This window comes from Leucoraja erinacea, chromosome 22, assembly GCF_028641065.1.
Source record: "Leucoraja erinacea ecotype New England chromosome 22, Leri_hhj_1, whole genome shotgun sequence".
NCBI classification, from domain to species: domain Eukaryota; kingdom Metazoa; phylum Chordata; class Chondrichthyes; order Rajiformes; family Rajidae; genus Leucoraja; species Leucoraja erinaceus.
The window spans coordinates 28,130,213-28,148,542 of record NC_073398.1 but is presented as its reverse complement, the minus strand read 5'-3'; the positions used below and the strand labels follow the sequence as shown (position 1 = coordinate 28,148,542).

The following is an 18,330-nucleotide window of genomic DNA, read 5'->3' as shown; positions in this document are numbered from 1 at the left end:
CAATGTGCACTTTAACCACATGTGATTTTTTTTTTCTGTTACAAATTGTGAAGTACCGAGGCAATTATATAAATGATAAGTCTTTGTCCCAAACATTATTGAGGGCACTGTATATTTGCAATTTGTTCCCTGCCAATTATTTTTCAATTATATTCCCACCCACTGTGTCAAATTCCTTCTTTAAGGGTGACTAGGTTACAGTGTATTCCAGATGTGATCTCCCCAGTGCCCTATTTAGGTTACTTTTGTAATCAGGTCCCTGAGCAAGGAACAAAAACATTCTATTAACGTTGCTAATTTACCACATATCAACCATTTGTGAATTGTGCAGTATGTATGAATCATACATGTTGAATTAAAGTGTATTTTTTTTTCCCTGACAAAATTAAGTTTTCCATTTTACCGCATAATAGTCCATTTGTCAGATTTCTGCACTCATTTAACCTAACTATCTCTTTGTAGCCTCCCTGTCATCTTTGCAATATGCTTTTCTACTCGTTGCATCATCAACAAATTTAGCAGGTGTGCCTTTGTTGTTTTCAAAGTTATTTGTGTAAAATAGTGAAAAGGTGAGTCCATGGCACATATGATTGGCGTGGTGAATATCTTGTAATAGTTTGCCAACAAGAAATAATTATGCCTGACGTTTCCTGCTAACCAGCTAATTTTTAGTATACGTCATGTATGTCAATTCTTACCCAATAAATTTTCATTTCTAAATTTGTAATAACCTTTATGGCCTTTTATCTAATACATTCTGGAAATCTTAGTACATCTCCTGGTTTCCCTTTTTCCACGGCATATGTTACTACTTCAAAGAACTCCAATAAATTAGAAATATGACTTCATTTTCACAAAATCATGTTGACCTGCTGAATTATCACAAATCTTTCAAAGTGCCTTGTTGCAACTTTAATAATAACCTCCAGCATACATTTAAACAGGATTAAATTGACTAATTCTTCCTGTGAGACACAAGTAATACGTTTAATTCAAGAGTATTTAATTGCCATATGTACAGAAAACGTAATAAGGAAATTCTGACTTGCAGCAGCATGACAGGTTCATAAACACAGTAGTCAAGTCAAGTTTATTTGTCACATACACATATGAGATGTGCAGTGAAATGAAAGTGGCAATACTCGCGGACTTTTGTGCAAAAAGACAAACAACCAAACAAACTATAAACACAATCATAACACACATATACCTTTACATAATAAATAATGGAAGGAAAAACGTTCAGTAGAGTTAGTCCCTGGTGAGATAGGCGCTTACAGTCCGAATGGCCTCTGGGAAGAAACTCTTTCTCAACCTCTCTGTTCTCACCGCATGGCAACGGAGGCGTTTGCCTGACCGTAGCAGCTGGAACAGTCCGTTGCAGGGGTGGAAGGGGTCTCTCATGATATTGTTGGCTCTGGAGTTGCACCTCCTGATGTATAGTTCCTGCAGGGGGGCAAGTGAAGTTCCCATAGTGCGTTCGGCCGAACGAACTACTCTCTGCAGAGCCTTCTTGTCCTTGGCAGAGCAATTCCCAAACCAGATGGTAATGTTCCCGGACAAGATGCTTTCCACCACCGTTGCGTAGAAGCACTTGAGGATCCTCGGAGACACTCTGAATTTCCTCAATTGCCTGAGGTGGTAAAGGCGCTGCCTTGCCTTACGAGTGCTGAGGCGTGTGATGCCCATGTCATATCCTAGGAGATGTGGACTCCCAGATATTTAAAACAGTTCACCCTATCCACAGGATCCCCATTTATCCTCAATGGAGTGTACGTCCTCGGATGATGTGCCCTCCTAAAGTCCATGATCAGCGCCTTCGGTTTTTTGATGTTCAAGAGGAGGCTGTTATCCTGGCACCAGAGTGCTAGATCAGCCACCTCCTCCCAGTAGGCCTTCTCATCGTTGTCTGAGATCAGGCCCACCACCACAGTGTCATCAGCAAACTTAATTATTGAGTTGGAGCTGAACCTAGCCACACAGTCATGTATGTACAGGGAGTACAATAAGGGGCTGAGGACGCAACCCTGGGGCGATCCTGTGGTGAGGGTGAGGGACTTCGATGTATTCCCTCCCATCTTGATTACCTGGGGCCTGGCGGTGAGAAAGTCCAGGACCCAGGCACACAGGGAGGTGTTGAGCCCCAATTCCATTAGCTTCCCGGCCACTCTGGTGGGGACTATCGTGTTGAAGGCTGAACTGTAGTCTATGAACAGCATCCTCACGTAGCCCCCCCTTCTGCTGTCCAGATGGGAGAGAGCGGTGTGCAAGACCTGGGAGACCGCATCGTCCGTGGATCTGTTCGGACGGTATGCGAACTGCAACGGGTCCATGTTCCGAGGGAGGAAGGCGCAGATGTCTTTCTTCACCAGCCTCTCAAAGCATTTCATGACTTCCGAGGTAAGGGCCACTGGACGGTAGTCATTCAGACAGGCTAGGGAGGCATTTTTAGGCACCGGTACAATGATAGATTTTTTGAAGCAGGCAGGGATCACAGACTTGTCCAGGGAGAGGTTGAATAATGTAGTGAGCACTGGAGCTAGCTGCGTAGCACAGGACTTGAGTACTCGCCCCGAGATGCCATCGGGGCCTGCAGCTTTTCTCGTGTTCACCCGTGTCAGAGCCCTCCTCACGTCGTGCTCGGACAGCGAGAATGTGTGCACATTCCTCCCTTCAGCTTCGGTAGCCAGCCCGCTGGCGGTATTGTCGATAGTCGGCAGACCTGGAGTGGTGTTGCCCCTCTCAAAACGAGCGTAAAAGGAGTTCAGGTCATCAGCTAGGGAGGTGCTGGCACTTGCGGATGAGGGAGGGGTGCTCCGGTAGTTGGTTACAATCCGTAGCCCCTGCCACAGGCTTCTGGTGTCCTGCTGCTCCATCTGTAACTCCATCTTGTCTCTGTACCTCTGTACCGTAGATAACATACAGTGCCCTCCATAATGTTTGGAACAAATACCCATCATTTATTTATTTACCTCTGTACTCCACAATTTGAGATTTGTAATATAAAAAAAATCACATGTGGTTAAAGTGCACATTGTCAGATTTTAATAAAGGCCATTTTTATACATTTTGGTTTCACCATGTAGAAATTACAGCAGTGTTTATACATAGTTCCCCCATTTCAGGGCACCATAATGTTTGGGGCATAGCAACGTCATGTAAATGAAAACAGTCATGTTTAGTATTTTGTTGCATATCCTCTGCTTGAAGTCTTCGATTCATGGACATCACCAGTTACTGGGTGTCTTCCCTGATGATGCTCTGCCAGACCTGTATTGCAGCCATCTTTAACTTGTGCTTGTTTTGGGGGTAAGCCCCCTTCAGTTTTCTCTTCAGCATATACAAGGCATGCTCAATTGGGTTCAGATCTGGTGATTGACTTGGCCACTCAAGAATTTACCATTTTTTAGCTTTGAAAACCTCCTTTGTTGCTTCAGCAGTATGTTTGGGATCATTGTCTTGCTGTAGAATGAACTGCCAGCCAATGAGTTTTGAGGCATTTCTTTAAACTTGAGCAGATGGGATGTGTCTACACACTTCAGAATTCATTATTCTACTACCATCAGCAGTTGTATCATCAATGAAGATAAGTGATCCAGTACCTTCAGCAGCCATACATGCCCACGCCAGAACACCCCCACCACCGTGTTTCACAGAGAGGTGGTATGCTTTGGATCTTGGGCAGTTCCTTTGCTCTTGCCATCACTCTGATATAAGTTAATCTTCGTCTCATCTGTCCACAAGACCCTTTTCCCGAAATGTAGTTGCTCTTTTAAGTACTTCTTGGCAAACTGTAATCTGGCCATCCTATTTTTGCGGCTAACCAGTGGTTTACATCTTGCAGTGTAGCCTCTGTATTTCTGTTCACGAAGTCTTCTGCAGACAGTGGTCATTGACAAATCCACACCTGACTCCTGAAGAGTGTTTCTGATCTGTCGGACAGGTGTTTGGGGATTTTTTTTATTATAGGGAGAATTCTTCTGTCATCAGCTGTGGAGGTCTTCCATGGCCTGCCAGTCCCTTTGTGATTAGTGAGCTCATCAGTGCTCTCTTTCTTCTTAATAATGTTCCAAACAGTTGATTTTGGTAAGCCTAAGGTTTGGCGGATGTCTCTAGCAGTTTTATTCTTGTTTCTCAGTCTCATAATGGCTTATTTGGCTTTCATTGGCACAACTTTGCTCCTCATGTTGATAAACAGCAATAAAGGTTTCCAAAGGTGATGGAAAGTGGAGGAAAGACCCGGTGCTGAGAGCTCTCTTATACCTGCATGAAGGAGGCAATTAAACACACCTGAGCAATTACAAATGCCTGTGAAGTCATGTGTCCCAAACATTATGGTGCCCTGAAATAAAGTTTCTGAACCAGGCCTTTATGCAACCAGTCTATAGGTGTTCACCATACACCTATAGAAGTTCAAAAAAGTATTAATTGACAATACTAAATCTCCGCAATCTTCGAAAGACATAGAGGCTTTGATGGGCTCTTATCACATGATTGCATCAATGTGCTGGGCCCAGGACAGATTCTCAGAGATATACACGCCCCGGAACTTGAAGTTGTTGATTCTCTCCACAGCCAATCTGTTGATAAAGAAAGATTTGTGGATCCTCCACTTCCCTCTTCTAAATCCAACAATCAGCTCCTTGTTCTTACTGGCACTGCGAGGTGTTGTTATTGTTCTGGCACCATTCATTCAGCCTATCGATCTTTCTCTTTGACTAATTGTTGCCCATAATTGTACTAACAACAGTGGTGTCGTCGGCAAATGTAAACATGGTGTTGCAACTGTGTCCAGCGACAATGTTCTGGGTATGGAGTGAGTAGAGCAGGAGACTGACCACACAGCCTTGAGGTGCCCCTGTGCTGATGGTTAGATACTTTAGAGGAGGAAGTGCTTTTGCAAATTGGTACAGATTGTGGTCTTTTGAGGAGGAAGTTTAGAATCCAGTTGGAAAGGGACGCGCAGAGTTTCTAATTTCCTGAGCTTGTTAACAAGTTTGGAAGGGGTGATGGTGTTGAATGCTGAGATGTAGTCAATGAACAACAGCCTGACATATGTGTTTTTATTGTCCAAGTGGTCCAGTGCATAGTGGAGAGCCAGCCAGATTGTATCCCCCCCCCCCATCTCTACATCGGCGACACCAAGCGCAGGCTCGGCAACCGTTTCACTGAACACCTCCGGTCAGTACCTGATCTCCTGGTGGCTCAGCACTTCAACGTCCCCTTCCATTCCCAATCTGACCTTTCTGTCCTGGGCCTCCTCCATTGTCAGAGTGAGGCCCAGCGCAAATTGGAGGAACAGCACCTCGTATTTCGCTTGGGTAGTTTACACCCTAGCGGTATGAACATTGACTTCTCTAACTTCAGATAGCCCTTGCTTTCTGTCTCTATCCCTTTCCCAGTTATCCCACTAGTCTTACTGTCTCCGCCTACATTATCTTTGTCCCGCTCCCTCCCCTGACATCAGCATGAAGAAGGGTCTCGACCTGAAACGTCGCCCATTCCTTCTCTCCTGAGATGCTGCCTCACCCGCTGAGTTATTCCAGTATTTTGTGTCTACCTTCGATTTAAACCAGCATCTGCAGTTCTTTCTCACACATTTTATCCCCCATTGATCTATTGTGTTGAACTGTAGTGTATCTAGTTTCATTTTAAGGCAGTTGATATGCGCCATAACCAATCTCTCAAGGCTTTCATCACAGACTTTAGTGAATCGGTCGGTAGTCATTGAGGCATGCCACTGTTCTCTTTGGCACCGGTATTATTGATTCCACTTTTAAAGCAGGTGGGAACACATTTAAATTTATGCCATTTGTCATTTGTAAAGTCAGTACTGATTTTTAACATCTGTGTCACTTTCCTGCATTAATGCTTGATTCTGTTGTTACATAACGATACTTTAATCACTTTCTTGAAGATATCTTGCAATCAAAGCTCTGGCTCTCTTGGTAAGAAAATTCCAAAGTTTCTGCTAGATGAAGAAATGTCTTCTTCGAACAGTATGCTCTTTCTTTTGACAGTAACTCTGTGTTCTAGACATCCCAGCTATGGGAAAGATCACCTCTGCATTTATCTTGCCAAGCCCTGTGTGAATGTTGTATATTTCAATAAAATCACTTGTTCCAGAGCTGTGAGTCTGATTAATCTCCCATATGACATGCTCATTATCTTCAAATCTGTCTGGTAAATCTTCACTGTGCTTGTTCTGTCACAAACATATCTTTTCTTGAGTGAAGACCAGATATGTCCATATTTCATTTCTGCCTCACTATGGGCCTATATGATAGGAGCTGGACATTAATCATAATGGGACCCTCTTGCAATAAAGGGTGACATACCACACACATTCTTAATTGCTTGCTGTACTTATTAACAGTGATTTGCAGCATGCCCAGATCCCCCTGATCACCAATATCTTTCAAACTCTCCATTGTTTAAATATTACTGCTTTTCAATTTTTTCCCCTATAAAATGATGATGTCTTATTTTTCTGCATCATTTTCCATTTGTCCTGTTCAATGCTCCGACCTATGAAAGGAAGCATACAAGATGCCCCTTTTACCACTCTACATCTACTTGTGTTGACACTTTCAGGAAGTAATGGACTTGGATCCCCCAGATCTCTCTGTATATCAATGGTGTTAAGCCATTAATTGTATCTTGATTTCTCAAAATGCAACACCTCACATTTGCTCAGATTAAACCCAATCTGACATTTCTCTAAGGTACACAAAAATGCTGGAGAAACTCAGCGGGTGCAGCAACATCTATGGTGCGAAGGAAATGGGCAATGTTTCGGGCCAAAACCCTTCTTCAGACATTTCTCTAGTTGGTCTACTATCCCTGCAAACCATCACTGGTCACAGACCTCCAGCCTGAGGAAGAAGACAGAGGGTGGTGAACGAAGGACAATATTCCAACCTGAATATTGTCCTTCCATCACCACCCTCTATCTTTTATCAGTAAGCCAGTTCTGAATCCAATGACTAAGTCACTGTTCAACCCATGCATCCTAATCTTCTGGATCAATCTACCATGGGGGACTTTGTCAAATGACTTACCAGAATTCATGCAGCCAACGTCCATCAGCCTCCCCTCATCGATCACCTTCGTCACCTCAAAAAAACTATCAAATTAGTAAGACACAATTTCCCGTGTACAAAGCCATGCTGACTATCCCCAATTAACTTATTCTCTTCCAAATGAGAGTAAACCCTTTCCCAGAAAATCCTCTTCAGTAGATTTCCTTTCACTGACGTGAGGTTAATTGTCCTATAATTCCCTGGAGTCTCTCTACTTCCCTTCTTAAAAGGGAAAACATTAGCTACTCTCCTCTTCTCTCGTTTATCCCAGTGTATTCTTCTGCCTAAAAACGTTGTAGTTTGCCTTACCTCAATTTAGTACCTTCCTGCAAGGTTCAGCCATCTCCCCTTATTCAAAACAATCTTAAATCTTATGCAGTTGTGATCACTATCCCCAAAATGCTCTTGCACTGAAGCACCAGTCATCTGGCCAGGCTGACTGTTCCCAACACAAGATCCAGTGTCTTCCTTTCTCGGGTTGGACTATTCACAAACTGTTTGAAGAAACCCTCTTGGATACCACTCACAAGCTCTGCCTCGTCTAAGTCTTTGGCACTCCTTCCTCCTAATTTTGTTCGGTGAATAGAACTTCTACTCGCTCCTTTCAAAACATATCCAAATACTCAAAATACCCACACTTGGGTTCCCTTGTGCGAGATAACTGGTTGTTGCTCGAAACATTTGTCCGTTTCCACGCAAAAGTAGTGGCATTTGGCATAATTTTTTCTGAATATGGATGTTGATAGTTCTGATGCAAAATAGATTATTGTCATGTACACTTTCGTGTTCATAAGTTCATGTGATCGGAGCAGAATTAGTCCACTCTACCATTCAATCATGGCTGAATTATCTCTCCCTCCTAACCCTATTCCCCTGCCTTCCCATAACCCCCCGACACCCGTACTAATCAAGAATCTCTGCCTTAAATATCCATTGACTTGACCTTCACAGCCTTCTATGGCAATGAAATCCACAGATTCAGCACCCTCTGGCTTAAGAAGTTCCACCTCATCTCCTTCCTAAGGAAATGTCCTTAAATTCTGAGGCTATGTCCTCTGGTCCTAGACTCTCCAACTAGTGGAAATAACCTCGCCACATCCACTCAATCCAGGCCTTTCACTATTCGGTAAGTTTCGTTGAGGTCCCCCGTCATCCTTCTGAACTCCAGTGAAGAGAGGCCCATTGCCGTCAAAAGCTCATCATATGTTAACCCACTCATTCCTGGGATAATTCTCATAAACCTCCTCTGGATCATCTCCAGGCCAGCACATCCTTCTTCAGATATGAGGCCCAAAATTGCTCACAACACTCCAAATGAGGCCTGAGCAGCATCTTATAGAACCTCAGTATTTAATTCCTTGGTCCCATGAAATACATATACACATTATATATGATAGTGATAGATATAACAATAAGCACAACTACGGTAGAATGGTGGAAAGATGTGTGTTAATCTGCAGTAGTGCAAAAATAAATCCTAAAGTGCAATAATGGAATGAATTAAGAGTTAAGCCTCAAGTGATCAGATTGCTCTGTTTCTGTGTTGTGTATGGTGCATATTACCAAAATGTGCTTTGCATTTCTTGTTAGCTGATACTGTAACTTTTATTGGTGAAGTTCCCCACATTGGTATTGATATCTACCTATGTTGGTTTAAAATAAGTATATACATTATGTAAGACTGCATTGATTTTTTTTCATGCAGCAATGTTTAGGAGATAAATATTGTTTTTATTAACACAAACACACCAACTGCATCTATGTATAAAGCATTGACACTGTGTTCAGCCTTAATGTAGACCTTGTTTACTGTCTGAATCCATTTGAACATAGTCCTGTTCAATAATACATCCACATTAGCTTCAGCAATTGTATTATTAAAACACTCGTCAGTTAGTGGTATTTATATCACATTAGTGCAATTTCCTTATGACCAACAGTAACATAATCTCTCTGAACCAGTAAAGCTAGACTATTGTCCTTCAACTTCCCAACGGTAGCTTCATTGTGAGGTAATTTTTGGATTTGTTCTCTTTCCCAGGCGCTGTCAGGCGGTGCGATTATTGTCCGTGGCCAACCAAGAGGAGGACCCCCGCCAGAACGGCAGATTAACCTCAGTAACATTCGTCCTAGTGCCTTGGCACGACGTGTTGCTCCAAATCAACCAGAATCCAAGGAAACCCCTGATGAGGTGAATTTTTTAAATATATATATATATATATATATAAGTTTTGCAAGTCCAGGATTAAGTTTGGATTTTCAAAATTTTGTTCATTGATTGGCGACATGCCAAATAATTGAATTAGCCTTTAAAATATTTTAAAATACAGTTTAAAGAAGTGAAACCTTTGGTGAAAAGGCCAAAGAGAAATTTAATACAAATGTATAGAATGAGAAATTTGGGCTGAGTGGATAGCAGAATGCATTTACCTTGGAAGAGGTTAATAAAATGGAGGAAAATAATTGAGTGTACCATGAGGATAAGGTTTTATGCAGCATAACAGCTGGTTTGTGTGATGTACAGATGCTTTGTTATACTTGCTTCCAGTCTCTTGTGATTGTTGTCCCCAGCTGCTGTTTCTACCTCCATTGTGTCTTTTTCTGTGTGATTTAGCTTTTACTTAATACATGAAGCTCTGCTATAACTTGATAATTGCATTCTTAAAAAAAAATAATGTTATAGAGAATTATGTTACATGGAAACAATTTTTCCTTATACTGTTTAAATCCAAGACAGCTATATATTTCTGTTGTCAATATCCAAAGCATCTTCTAGTTGGTTTCCAAGTTCTCAGTCGGAATCGCCTTGTAATCAGGAGATACAAGGAACTGCAGATGCTGGTTTACAAAAAAAAAAATCCATTGTCCTGCAGTAACTGCTGGTGAAGCAGCATCTCAGGAGAACATGAATAGGTGACATTTTGGGGTTGGGACCCTCCGTGAGATTGAAATGTCTGAAGAATGGTGTCGATCCGAAACATCACCTATCCATGTTCTTCAGAAATGCTGAAGAAAAAAACTATTTTTTTCGCCCTGTAATTAATTGGGTCTAATACATAGATACATAGACAATAGGTGCAGGAGTAGGCCATTTGGCCCATCGAGCCAGTACTGCTATTCAATGTGATCATGACTGTTCATCCACAATCAGTACCCCGTTCCTGCTTTTTCTCCCATCCCTTGATTCCTTTAGCCCTAATCTAACTCTCTTGAAAGGGCTAGGTAGCATTTCAAGTACAGTGTGTAGCTCAGTGTGGAAGTGGATGTGTAGGTTGACTAGAATGCTGCCTCGATTATAGGTATTAGCTGTAAGAAGAGGTTGATTAAACCTGTATTGTTTTCTCTAGGATATCTGAGGCTGAGGGGAGACAATAGAAGTATATACAATTCTGACACGCACTGTTTCCATGCCTTCTCCCCATATCCCTTGATTCCACTAGCCCTAAGAGCTCTATCCAACTCTCTTTTGGGTGCATCACAGTGAATCGGCCTCCACTACTTTCTGAGGCAGAGAATTCCACAAATTCACAACTCTCTGTGTGAAAATGTTTTTCCTCATCTCAGTTCTAAATGATCTACCCCTTATTCTTAAACTGTGGCTCCTGGTTCTGGACTCGCCAACATCGGGAACATGTTTCCAGCATCTAGCATGCCCAATCCCTTAATAATTTTATATGTTTCTATAAGATTCCCTCTCATCCTTCTAAATTCCAGTGAATACAAGCCCAGTCGCTCCATTCTTTCATCATATCACAGTCTGGCAGGACAAGACATAACCAGAGATTGTGATGGCGTCTGGCATGTTGTTTGAAGGATGTGATTTAAAGTCCATCTGTGACAGGCTATTGCTTGACAAGTCTGTGAACAGTTCTCCCAATTTAGAAGCCAATCTCATGATGCTGTTTGGCTGGTGGCCTAATTAGTTTTAGCTTTGTTTTTCATGTTGCGTTATAGTCTTGATGTAGTTTGTGCCACATTGAGAATGGTAGAGCACTTAACACAGAATCAGAATGAGTTGGAAGAATTCTGACAACTAGTTTGATTTGGATTGGTTTTCGGTACAGTAGATAGTTTTTTTGATTTTGAAGTTGATGGGGTTATATACAAATGACAAATGGAGCGAAATTGCTTTGAGAGAATCAGCAGGTTTGTTCCAAAATAAAGCCATGTATTATTTTTTCCTTTCAAATATCTTTTGTCCTCTTTATTCACAATGTTTTTGTTTATCTGGTGTGTTTCACCGAGTATAGAATGTTGGTGGTCGATTTGAAAGAAATAATGTACCTTGATGAGAATTTAGTTGCCATGAATCTTTCTTCGATCTGGATTTGTGTCTTTAATTGATCTAGAAACATAGATAGAAACATAGAAATTAGGTGCAGGAGTAGGCCATTTGGCCGTTCGAGCCTGCACTGCCATTCAATATGATCATGGCTGATCATCCAACTCGGTATCCTGTACCTGCCTTCTCTCCATACCCCCTGATCCCTTTAGCCACAAGGGCCACATTTAACTCCCTCTTAAATATAGCCAATTAACTGGCCTCGACTACCTTCTGTGGCAGAGAATTTCAGAGATTCACCACACCACAGTGGTGAAAAAAGTTTTTCTCATCTCAGTCCTAAAAGATTTCCCCCTTATCCTTAAACTGTGACCCCTTGTTCTGGACTTCCCTAACATCGGGAATAATCTTCCTGCATCTAGCCTGTCCAACCCCTTAAGAATTTTGTATGTTTCTATAAGATCCCCCCTCAATCTTCATCAATCCCCCTAGCTTCTATTCATAGGGAAATTATGTTCTGGATATAGTTTATTAGGCTGACTGTATCTGAACATGGCAACCCCACTACTATCTGAAAAACCTGTAATTTATCAACTTTTCTGAGCCTTTGCAAAATCTTAATGTAGGATTTTTGATGGAATCGTCTAATTTATGGTTGTTGATGTGGTTATGGTTGTTGAATCATGCACAAGTAAAATTTTAAGGATTACAGATTTCATTATAGTTTGCTTCTATCTTTGTGTTTTTCACTTTTCCCCTGTTTGACTCCACCTACACTTCTCGTGACTCAGGAATGCAGCCTGTGCATATTGTTTCTTCGAGGAGATAAGTGATCTTGGGTGATAATTTTAAGCTGTGTCAATACTTCATTGCTTTCAAAGCAAAATTTCCCTTTGTGCCATGCTTTTTATAACATCTTGGTTGTCTTCTTGTATACCAAATATATTAGTAGTTTTGGAGTTCAGAAAAAAAGTTTACATTATTATTGGAAGTGAAGAATGCGGGTCGAGTGCTCTTGTTCCTCACTGGCTATTTAAAGAGGATCTTGAGCATTTGATATAAACCACAGGTGGAGAATGTGAACTGGGGTATTTGTTTATAGTTGAAAATGCCACCATGTGAATAATGCTGTTTATTGACTACCAAGCTGCATTGCCCATTGGTATGCTGCTATGATTTAATGTGGGGCTAATTCATTAGGATCAGATCTTTAAATCTTCTTCAGAATTGTGTGTGTGTGTGTGCGCGGACATACGTGATTTGAAGACTTTTTTATTCTTCCGTCTCTTACCAACATCCATTCTTGTTTTTTTTTTAAAACAGCCTTGGGCTTGGCCAGCTCGAGAGTTTCTCAGAAAGAAACTGATTGGAAAAGAGATTTGTTTCACAGTGGAGTACAAGACTCCCCAAGGTCGTGAATATGGAGTGGTTTACCTTGGGAAAGGTTAATGATTATTCTTCTAATAAATTGCTGTCATTGAATGTACATTGATGAATAGTCTAATTTCCATTATGGCAACTGAACATTGCATGGAAAAAATCTGGTTAAAATATCCTCAAACCTTGTGATATCGTAAAAAATGATACCTTTTGCGTTAAATGTAAATATTTATTGTAGTCAGGAGTTTAGAAATCATGTACAAATATGAGAAATTACAGCAGGAGTTGATTGTACACCCATCCCTTTGACCCTGCTCTGCCACTCAATAAATTCATTCCTTCTCTCCAGAGATGCTGCCTGACCCGCTGAGTTACTCCAGCATTTTGTGTCTGAGATCATATCTGATCCTGATCTTGGTTTTACTTTCTTATCTATTCCACATAACTTCTGTTTGTTGAGAACGTCATCCATTTTCGAAGTGGTAAAGAATTCCAAAAATTCCTGATCTTCAAAGGAATGTTTAGTTTAGCGTGGAGATACAGCATGGAAACAGTCCCTTCAGCCCGCTGTACCCACACTGACCATCAATCACCCATTCACACCAGTTGTATGTTATACCACTTTCGCATCCACTCCCCACACATCAGTACCCATAAACTGGAGTGCTCAGTTTCTATAAATTGCCAGGGAGCAGGAGACCAGAGAGTTAAGCTTTTAGCAAAGTACTTAAGACTTGTTTGGTCTTTCAAATCTTTTCTAGAACTCAATTAGGTAAGTAGCCTGATAGTTTAGTGATAAAGTGGAGCCTGGTGTTGTCAGTATACCTGTGAAAAGTAGCACTCTCCTTGGATGTTGCCTGGGGAATCTGGATGTGGGCCAATAAAACCATCTAAGTGAATTTTCATTTGAATTAATGGACTGAATTTATTCTTTTTCTGATTATTCAGATACAACAGGCGAGAATATTGCAGAATCATTATTAACTGAGGGATTGGTTGCAGTTCGTAGAGAAGGCATTCGAGGAACTAAGTGAGTATACTGTACATGAGAAAGCAGTTCTGATTAATTTAATGAATGAGGAATTGTTATGCTGTTTATACCTTTCATATTTGATTAGAGTAGAATCTCTGCAGAGCAAATTAATCAACTTTAAAGCACCACCAATTTGTAAAATGTGTGTAGTTTTGTGTTTGCAGTATCTGCAGGTTTGGTTTCGATTGAATGTGAAATGTCTTGAATAAAATTTTATTTGTGTGCAGAGGGCCATAACAAGAATATTGTTAAATCCCTCCACTTCTTTTCTCTTGCCACTCCCTTAGCCTGTCATCTTGAGGCTAACGATCCAAGGGTCTGAATTAGTGGGCCAGCTGCATTTAAAATGCTTACCTTGATGCCTAATTAAGTTCTTAGCTGGTTGAATATAAAAGATTTGACCTCAAAGGCTGTAAATTTATGCTTTCAGAGTATGAAGAAATAACATGATCTCTGTCTTGTTCCAACATGATGCATTCAGCATATTGGGCTGAATCATATTAGAGTCTGTTGAACAACCAGATTTGAGCTGTTCCTCAGTTACTAAGTCCTGCATTTGTGCAAATCTTTGTTTGCATATTCATTAGCCATGCTGCTTTATTGCTGCACTATGCCTGGAAGTTAAATGGCAGAATGTGATGATGCTAGGATATCTGCTTCCCCAACCCTAAGCCAGTTGAATCTGGTACATGATTGGAAACCTCATTCATTTTAGTCAGGATTCTTGGCCAAATTCTTTACATAATATGCATGAAAGAATAATGATATTCAGATTTTTGGTACCTGTCACTTGGTAAACTCCTGTGAATAAACTTTACCCGGTCAGAACCACCTGTCTACAATGGTGTTGTATGCATCTATGGTAAGTGATCTCAACCTATGTCAATAGACAATAGGTGCAGGAGTAGGCCATTCGGCCCTTCGAGCCAGCACCGCCATTCAATATGATCATGGCTGATCATCCCCGATCAATACCCCGTTCCTGCCTTCTCCCCATATCCCCTGACTCCACTGTTTTTAACAGCCCTATCTAGCTCTCTTTTGAAAGCATCCAGAGAACCTGCCTCCACCACCCTCTGAGGCAGAGAATTCCCAGACTCACCACTCTGTTTAAAATCTCTTTCGAAATGGCTTACTCCTTATTCTTAAACTGTGCCCCAGGTAACATCGGGAACCGTAAAGTGCCTCTAGCGTCCAAAATGAACAATCTTGTTTCAATGAGATCCCCTGTGCCGTAAAATATCTTGCAGGTGTTACTGGTAAATGCAGGTAAATGCCATAAATGCAGGTAAAATATCTTGCAGGTATCACTTCGGTTCAAAAGGTTCATTAAGGGAGAACTGAGGGTATGCTGTCCTTTATGTCAGGGAATTATAAATCTAATTTTGACTACCATGCCACAGAATCCTTAATTGTATTGTTTTCATTCTCAGTTTTGAGCAAGCACGACTTTGTGAACTTGAGGATCAAGCAAGAGCTGCAAAGAAAGGAATGTGGGGCGATGGAGGAGGTTCTCAAACCATTCGGGATCTTAAGTACACCATCGATAATCCTCGCCATTTTGTGGACTCCAATCATCAGAAACCTGTTAATGGTCAGTTGTCCTTACTGCTGCCTTTATCTTCGAGTCCCAAGTTATACTGAATGTTTCAGTTCGTATATAGAAGCAGAAAATGTTGGAAAGGCTCAGTTGATCAGGCAGCATCACTGGAGGGAGGAACAGAATTTACATTCAAATTGATGCTCTTTCATCAGAATGGGTGAAGGCTGCATACTTGAAACGCTAAATCTCTTGATTCACAGATGCTGTCTTACATTTTTGTAACATTTCCTGATTTCAGATTTCCAATGTTTTGTCAGTATTTCTGGGTCTGGGTACTTTTTGAATTGTCTCTCATATATTCTATAAGCGCGAATTTATATTCTGCGTGTGAAATGTTTTGGTAAATTCCCTAAGGTCAAATTTCCATAGCACAAATTGCCATAACACTATATCTTTGACCATGGTTTAAAAATAAATGATTCTGTGGGGGAAATCTAGAAATATTGTACTAATAAAGACAATTTTCAAAGATCCAATATTGGCAAAGTGTTCTGAAATATTTTCAATGGTGCTCATTGTTGCTGGTCACTGCAATCACATCCAGTATAGTTCAGCTATTAAGACGTGATTAAAGATGTTAGTTTCATCTGTTGAAAGGACCGGAGATTTAGGTTGGATGTTTTCCTGTTGAGATATTGGAAGAGATTGCATTCGATGCCAGCAACTTGACAGTGGTTTTAGTTTGTTGTGCTGATGTCATTGGGCTATCAATTTGGAAATTGTTTCAGTACAAAGGATTAAATACAGCTTTTCCAAGCACCTTCAACTACAACCTTTCCTCGGGATGATCAATGTTTTGTAAATTTTGGTCCCCGGTGCCATCCTTACTAGTTCCTTTGCCATAATGTAAAGTTTTTGTTCAAAGATCATGTGCAGTGCTGTTTGTCCTTTTATTCTCCTAGTCTTCCTTGTTCAATATCTGCTGCCTGTCCAGAATTATTTATTAATATTATTCATTTTTGGATGACTCCATGACATTCCCTGCCACATCCGTCACCTTCTGTTTTGCTCAACAGATTAATTCTGAATGTTTTTTCCCTACATACAGCTGTCATTGAGCATGTGCGAGATGGAAGTGTCGTGAGGGCTTTGCTGCTGCCTGACTACTACCTGGTGACGGTGATGCTTTCTGGTGTCAAGGTATAACATTTGTTCATGTTTGTTGTATTTGACGTAATTGCATTTACTTGTATGCGATTTCACTTGCATTTCTGAGATGGATGTAACCAATGTTCTAAGTGCTCGCTAGATCCATCTAATTTCCCAATACATTTATTTGTCCATTCACAGCTCCAATGCATTTTCATTTTCTGTCATATTGCTGAGTTATTTGCTTCTGTGGTGCAAATAATACTGCAAATTGACAGACAAAATTAAAGTACCGTGGATGCTGAAAATCTGGGAAAATAAATTGTCAGAAATTATTTGTATAGGAAAAAATCTCTTTGGTGTTGGGTGATTGGGGGTGAGAAAGGTGACTAATATTTCAGGTTAGTGATCTTTTGTCAAACCTCCAGGCTGTTCTGGCCAGTGTTCATTGATCTGAAGTGTAACTCGACTTTTCGCTCTATGGTTGGTTGCCCATAAACCATCGTATCTTATGCTGTTAAATTACTAAGCACTAGTTTTATGTAAAATGTTTAAGGAGAGTGTTACATTTTAAAATACAGTGCCCTCCATAATGTTTGGGACAAAGACCCACCATTTATTTATTTGCCTCTTTACTCCACAAGTTGAGATTTGTAATAGAAAAAATCACATGTGGTTAAAGTGCACATTGTCAGATTTTAATAAAGGCCATTTTTATACATTTTGGTTTCACCATGTAGCAATGCATTCCTTCCTTCAGGTCCACAGCCACCTTGAGGCATTTATTTGTATTGGAAATTGGCTGATTAACTAAATCGACCTTTTGAGTAGAAATTGTTTAAATTTATCCAGGCGTAGGAGAATGTGGGGGCTGGTATACATTGAGCAGCAATCTTATGAAAGTGAAGAGTTATCTAGTCTTCCTGATGGGAGGACAAAGATACAGATGAATTGAACATTTAATTACCGGGTCAGGAAATGTTTGACTTTGATTTAAAAGGGCCATAATGTTAGTGTAACTTTTTTAATGATAAAAGCACAACATTATTCATACATGAAATTTGACACAATGAACAAGGAGGATCTACTTCACTTAACGGAGAGGACAATAACTAGGGACCATAACCTTGTGATAAGTGGTGGAAGGAATTGAGGTGAATTGAAGATGATGATTTTTCAATAAAAGGCAGTTATGTTAGGAGCAACTTGAAAGGTCAGAGGCAGAAACCTTCACTGCCTTGGTAAGATAGATGAGAATTTAACGTGTGATAACCTCAAAGGATTGAAAGCTGGGAAACAGAATTGACCAAAAAACATATTTGGGCTGTAATGGATATGGCCATACTATAATTTCTGATTCTGCAAAGTGTTGTTCATCATCACCTCTCTTCTTGTCTTTTGTTCACTTCTTGTTTGGCATTGTCCTGATTCTAAATCAAGCAAGATCACACTTTTTTGATCCCTATTTGTCATCAATTTTCTTTGCATCCACAATTTTCTGTGCCCTTTCACTTTCTGACTTGTTGATCATCAATGAATGTTATATCCCCACCATTGGTTGCTCTGCTGTCAGCTGCCTACACTATAAACTCTGAGATTTCCTCTCCAAAATATTTCCCTACGTTATTTTCAAACTTTGATCTAGTTTTTGTTTATCCTAAATTTTATTTTTTTCTCTTAAATATTTATTGTTTGTTTTAGTACTGGTATAACATGTAAAATACCCTGTGTAAGCACAAGTTGTTGTAGGTTATGCGATTTCCTAATATCAGTCCAAATACTTTTGCATTGCAATATTTAGTATCAGTCAAATGATGAGCACGGATCTGCTCAATATTTTAATCTTAAAAATGGCACCTCA

The 18,330-nt window shown here is 40.5% G+C and overlaps 1 protein-coding gene across 1 annotated transcript in view; it reads left to right on the top strand.

Annotated features, from left to right (window-relative positions):
- snd1 (staphylococcal nuclease and tudor domain containing 1) overlaps positions 1–18,330 on the top strand; it is a 736,770-nt gene that overhangs the window by 13,386 nt on the left and 705,054 nt on the right. Inside the window, exons 2-6 of the mRNA XM_055653291.1 lie at positions 9,124–9,273; positions 12,688–12,808; positions 13,693–13,774; positions 15,211–15,371; positions 16,429–16,520. Of these exons, the coding sequence (XP_055509266.1) occupies positions 9,124–9,273; positions 12,688–12,808; positions 13,693–13,774; positions 15,211–15,371; positions 16,429–16,520 (606 nt within the window). The remainder of the gene's footprint in view (positions 1–9,123; positions 9,274–12,687; positions 12,809–13,692; positions 13,775–15,210; positions 15,372–16,428; positions 16,521–18,330) is intronic.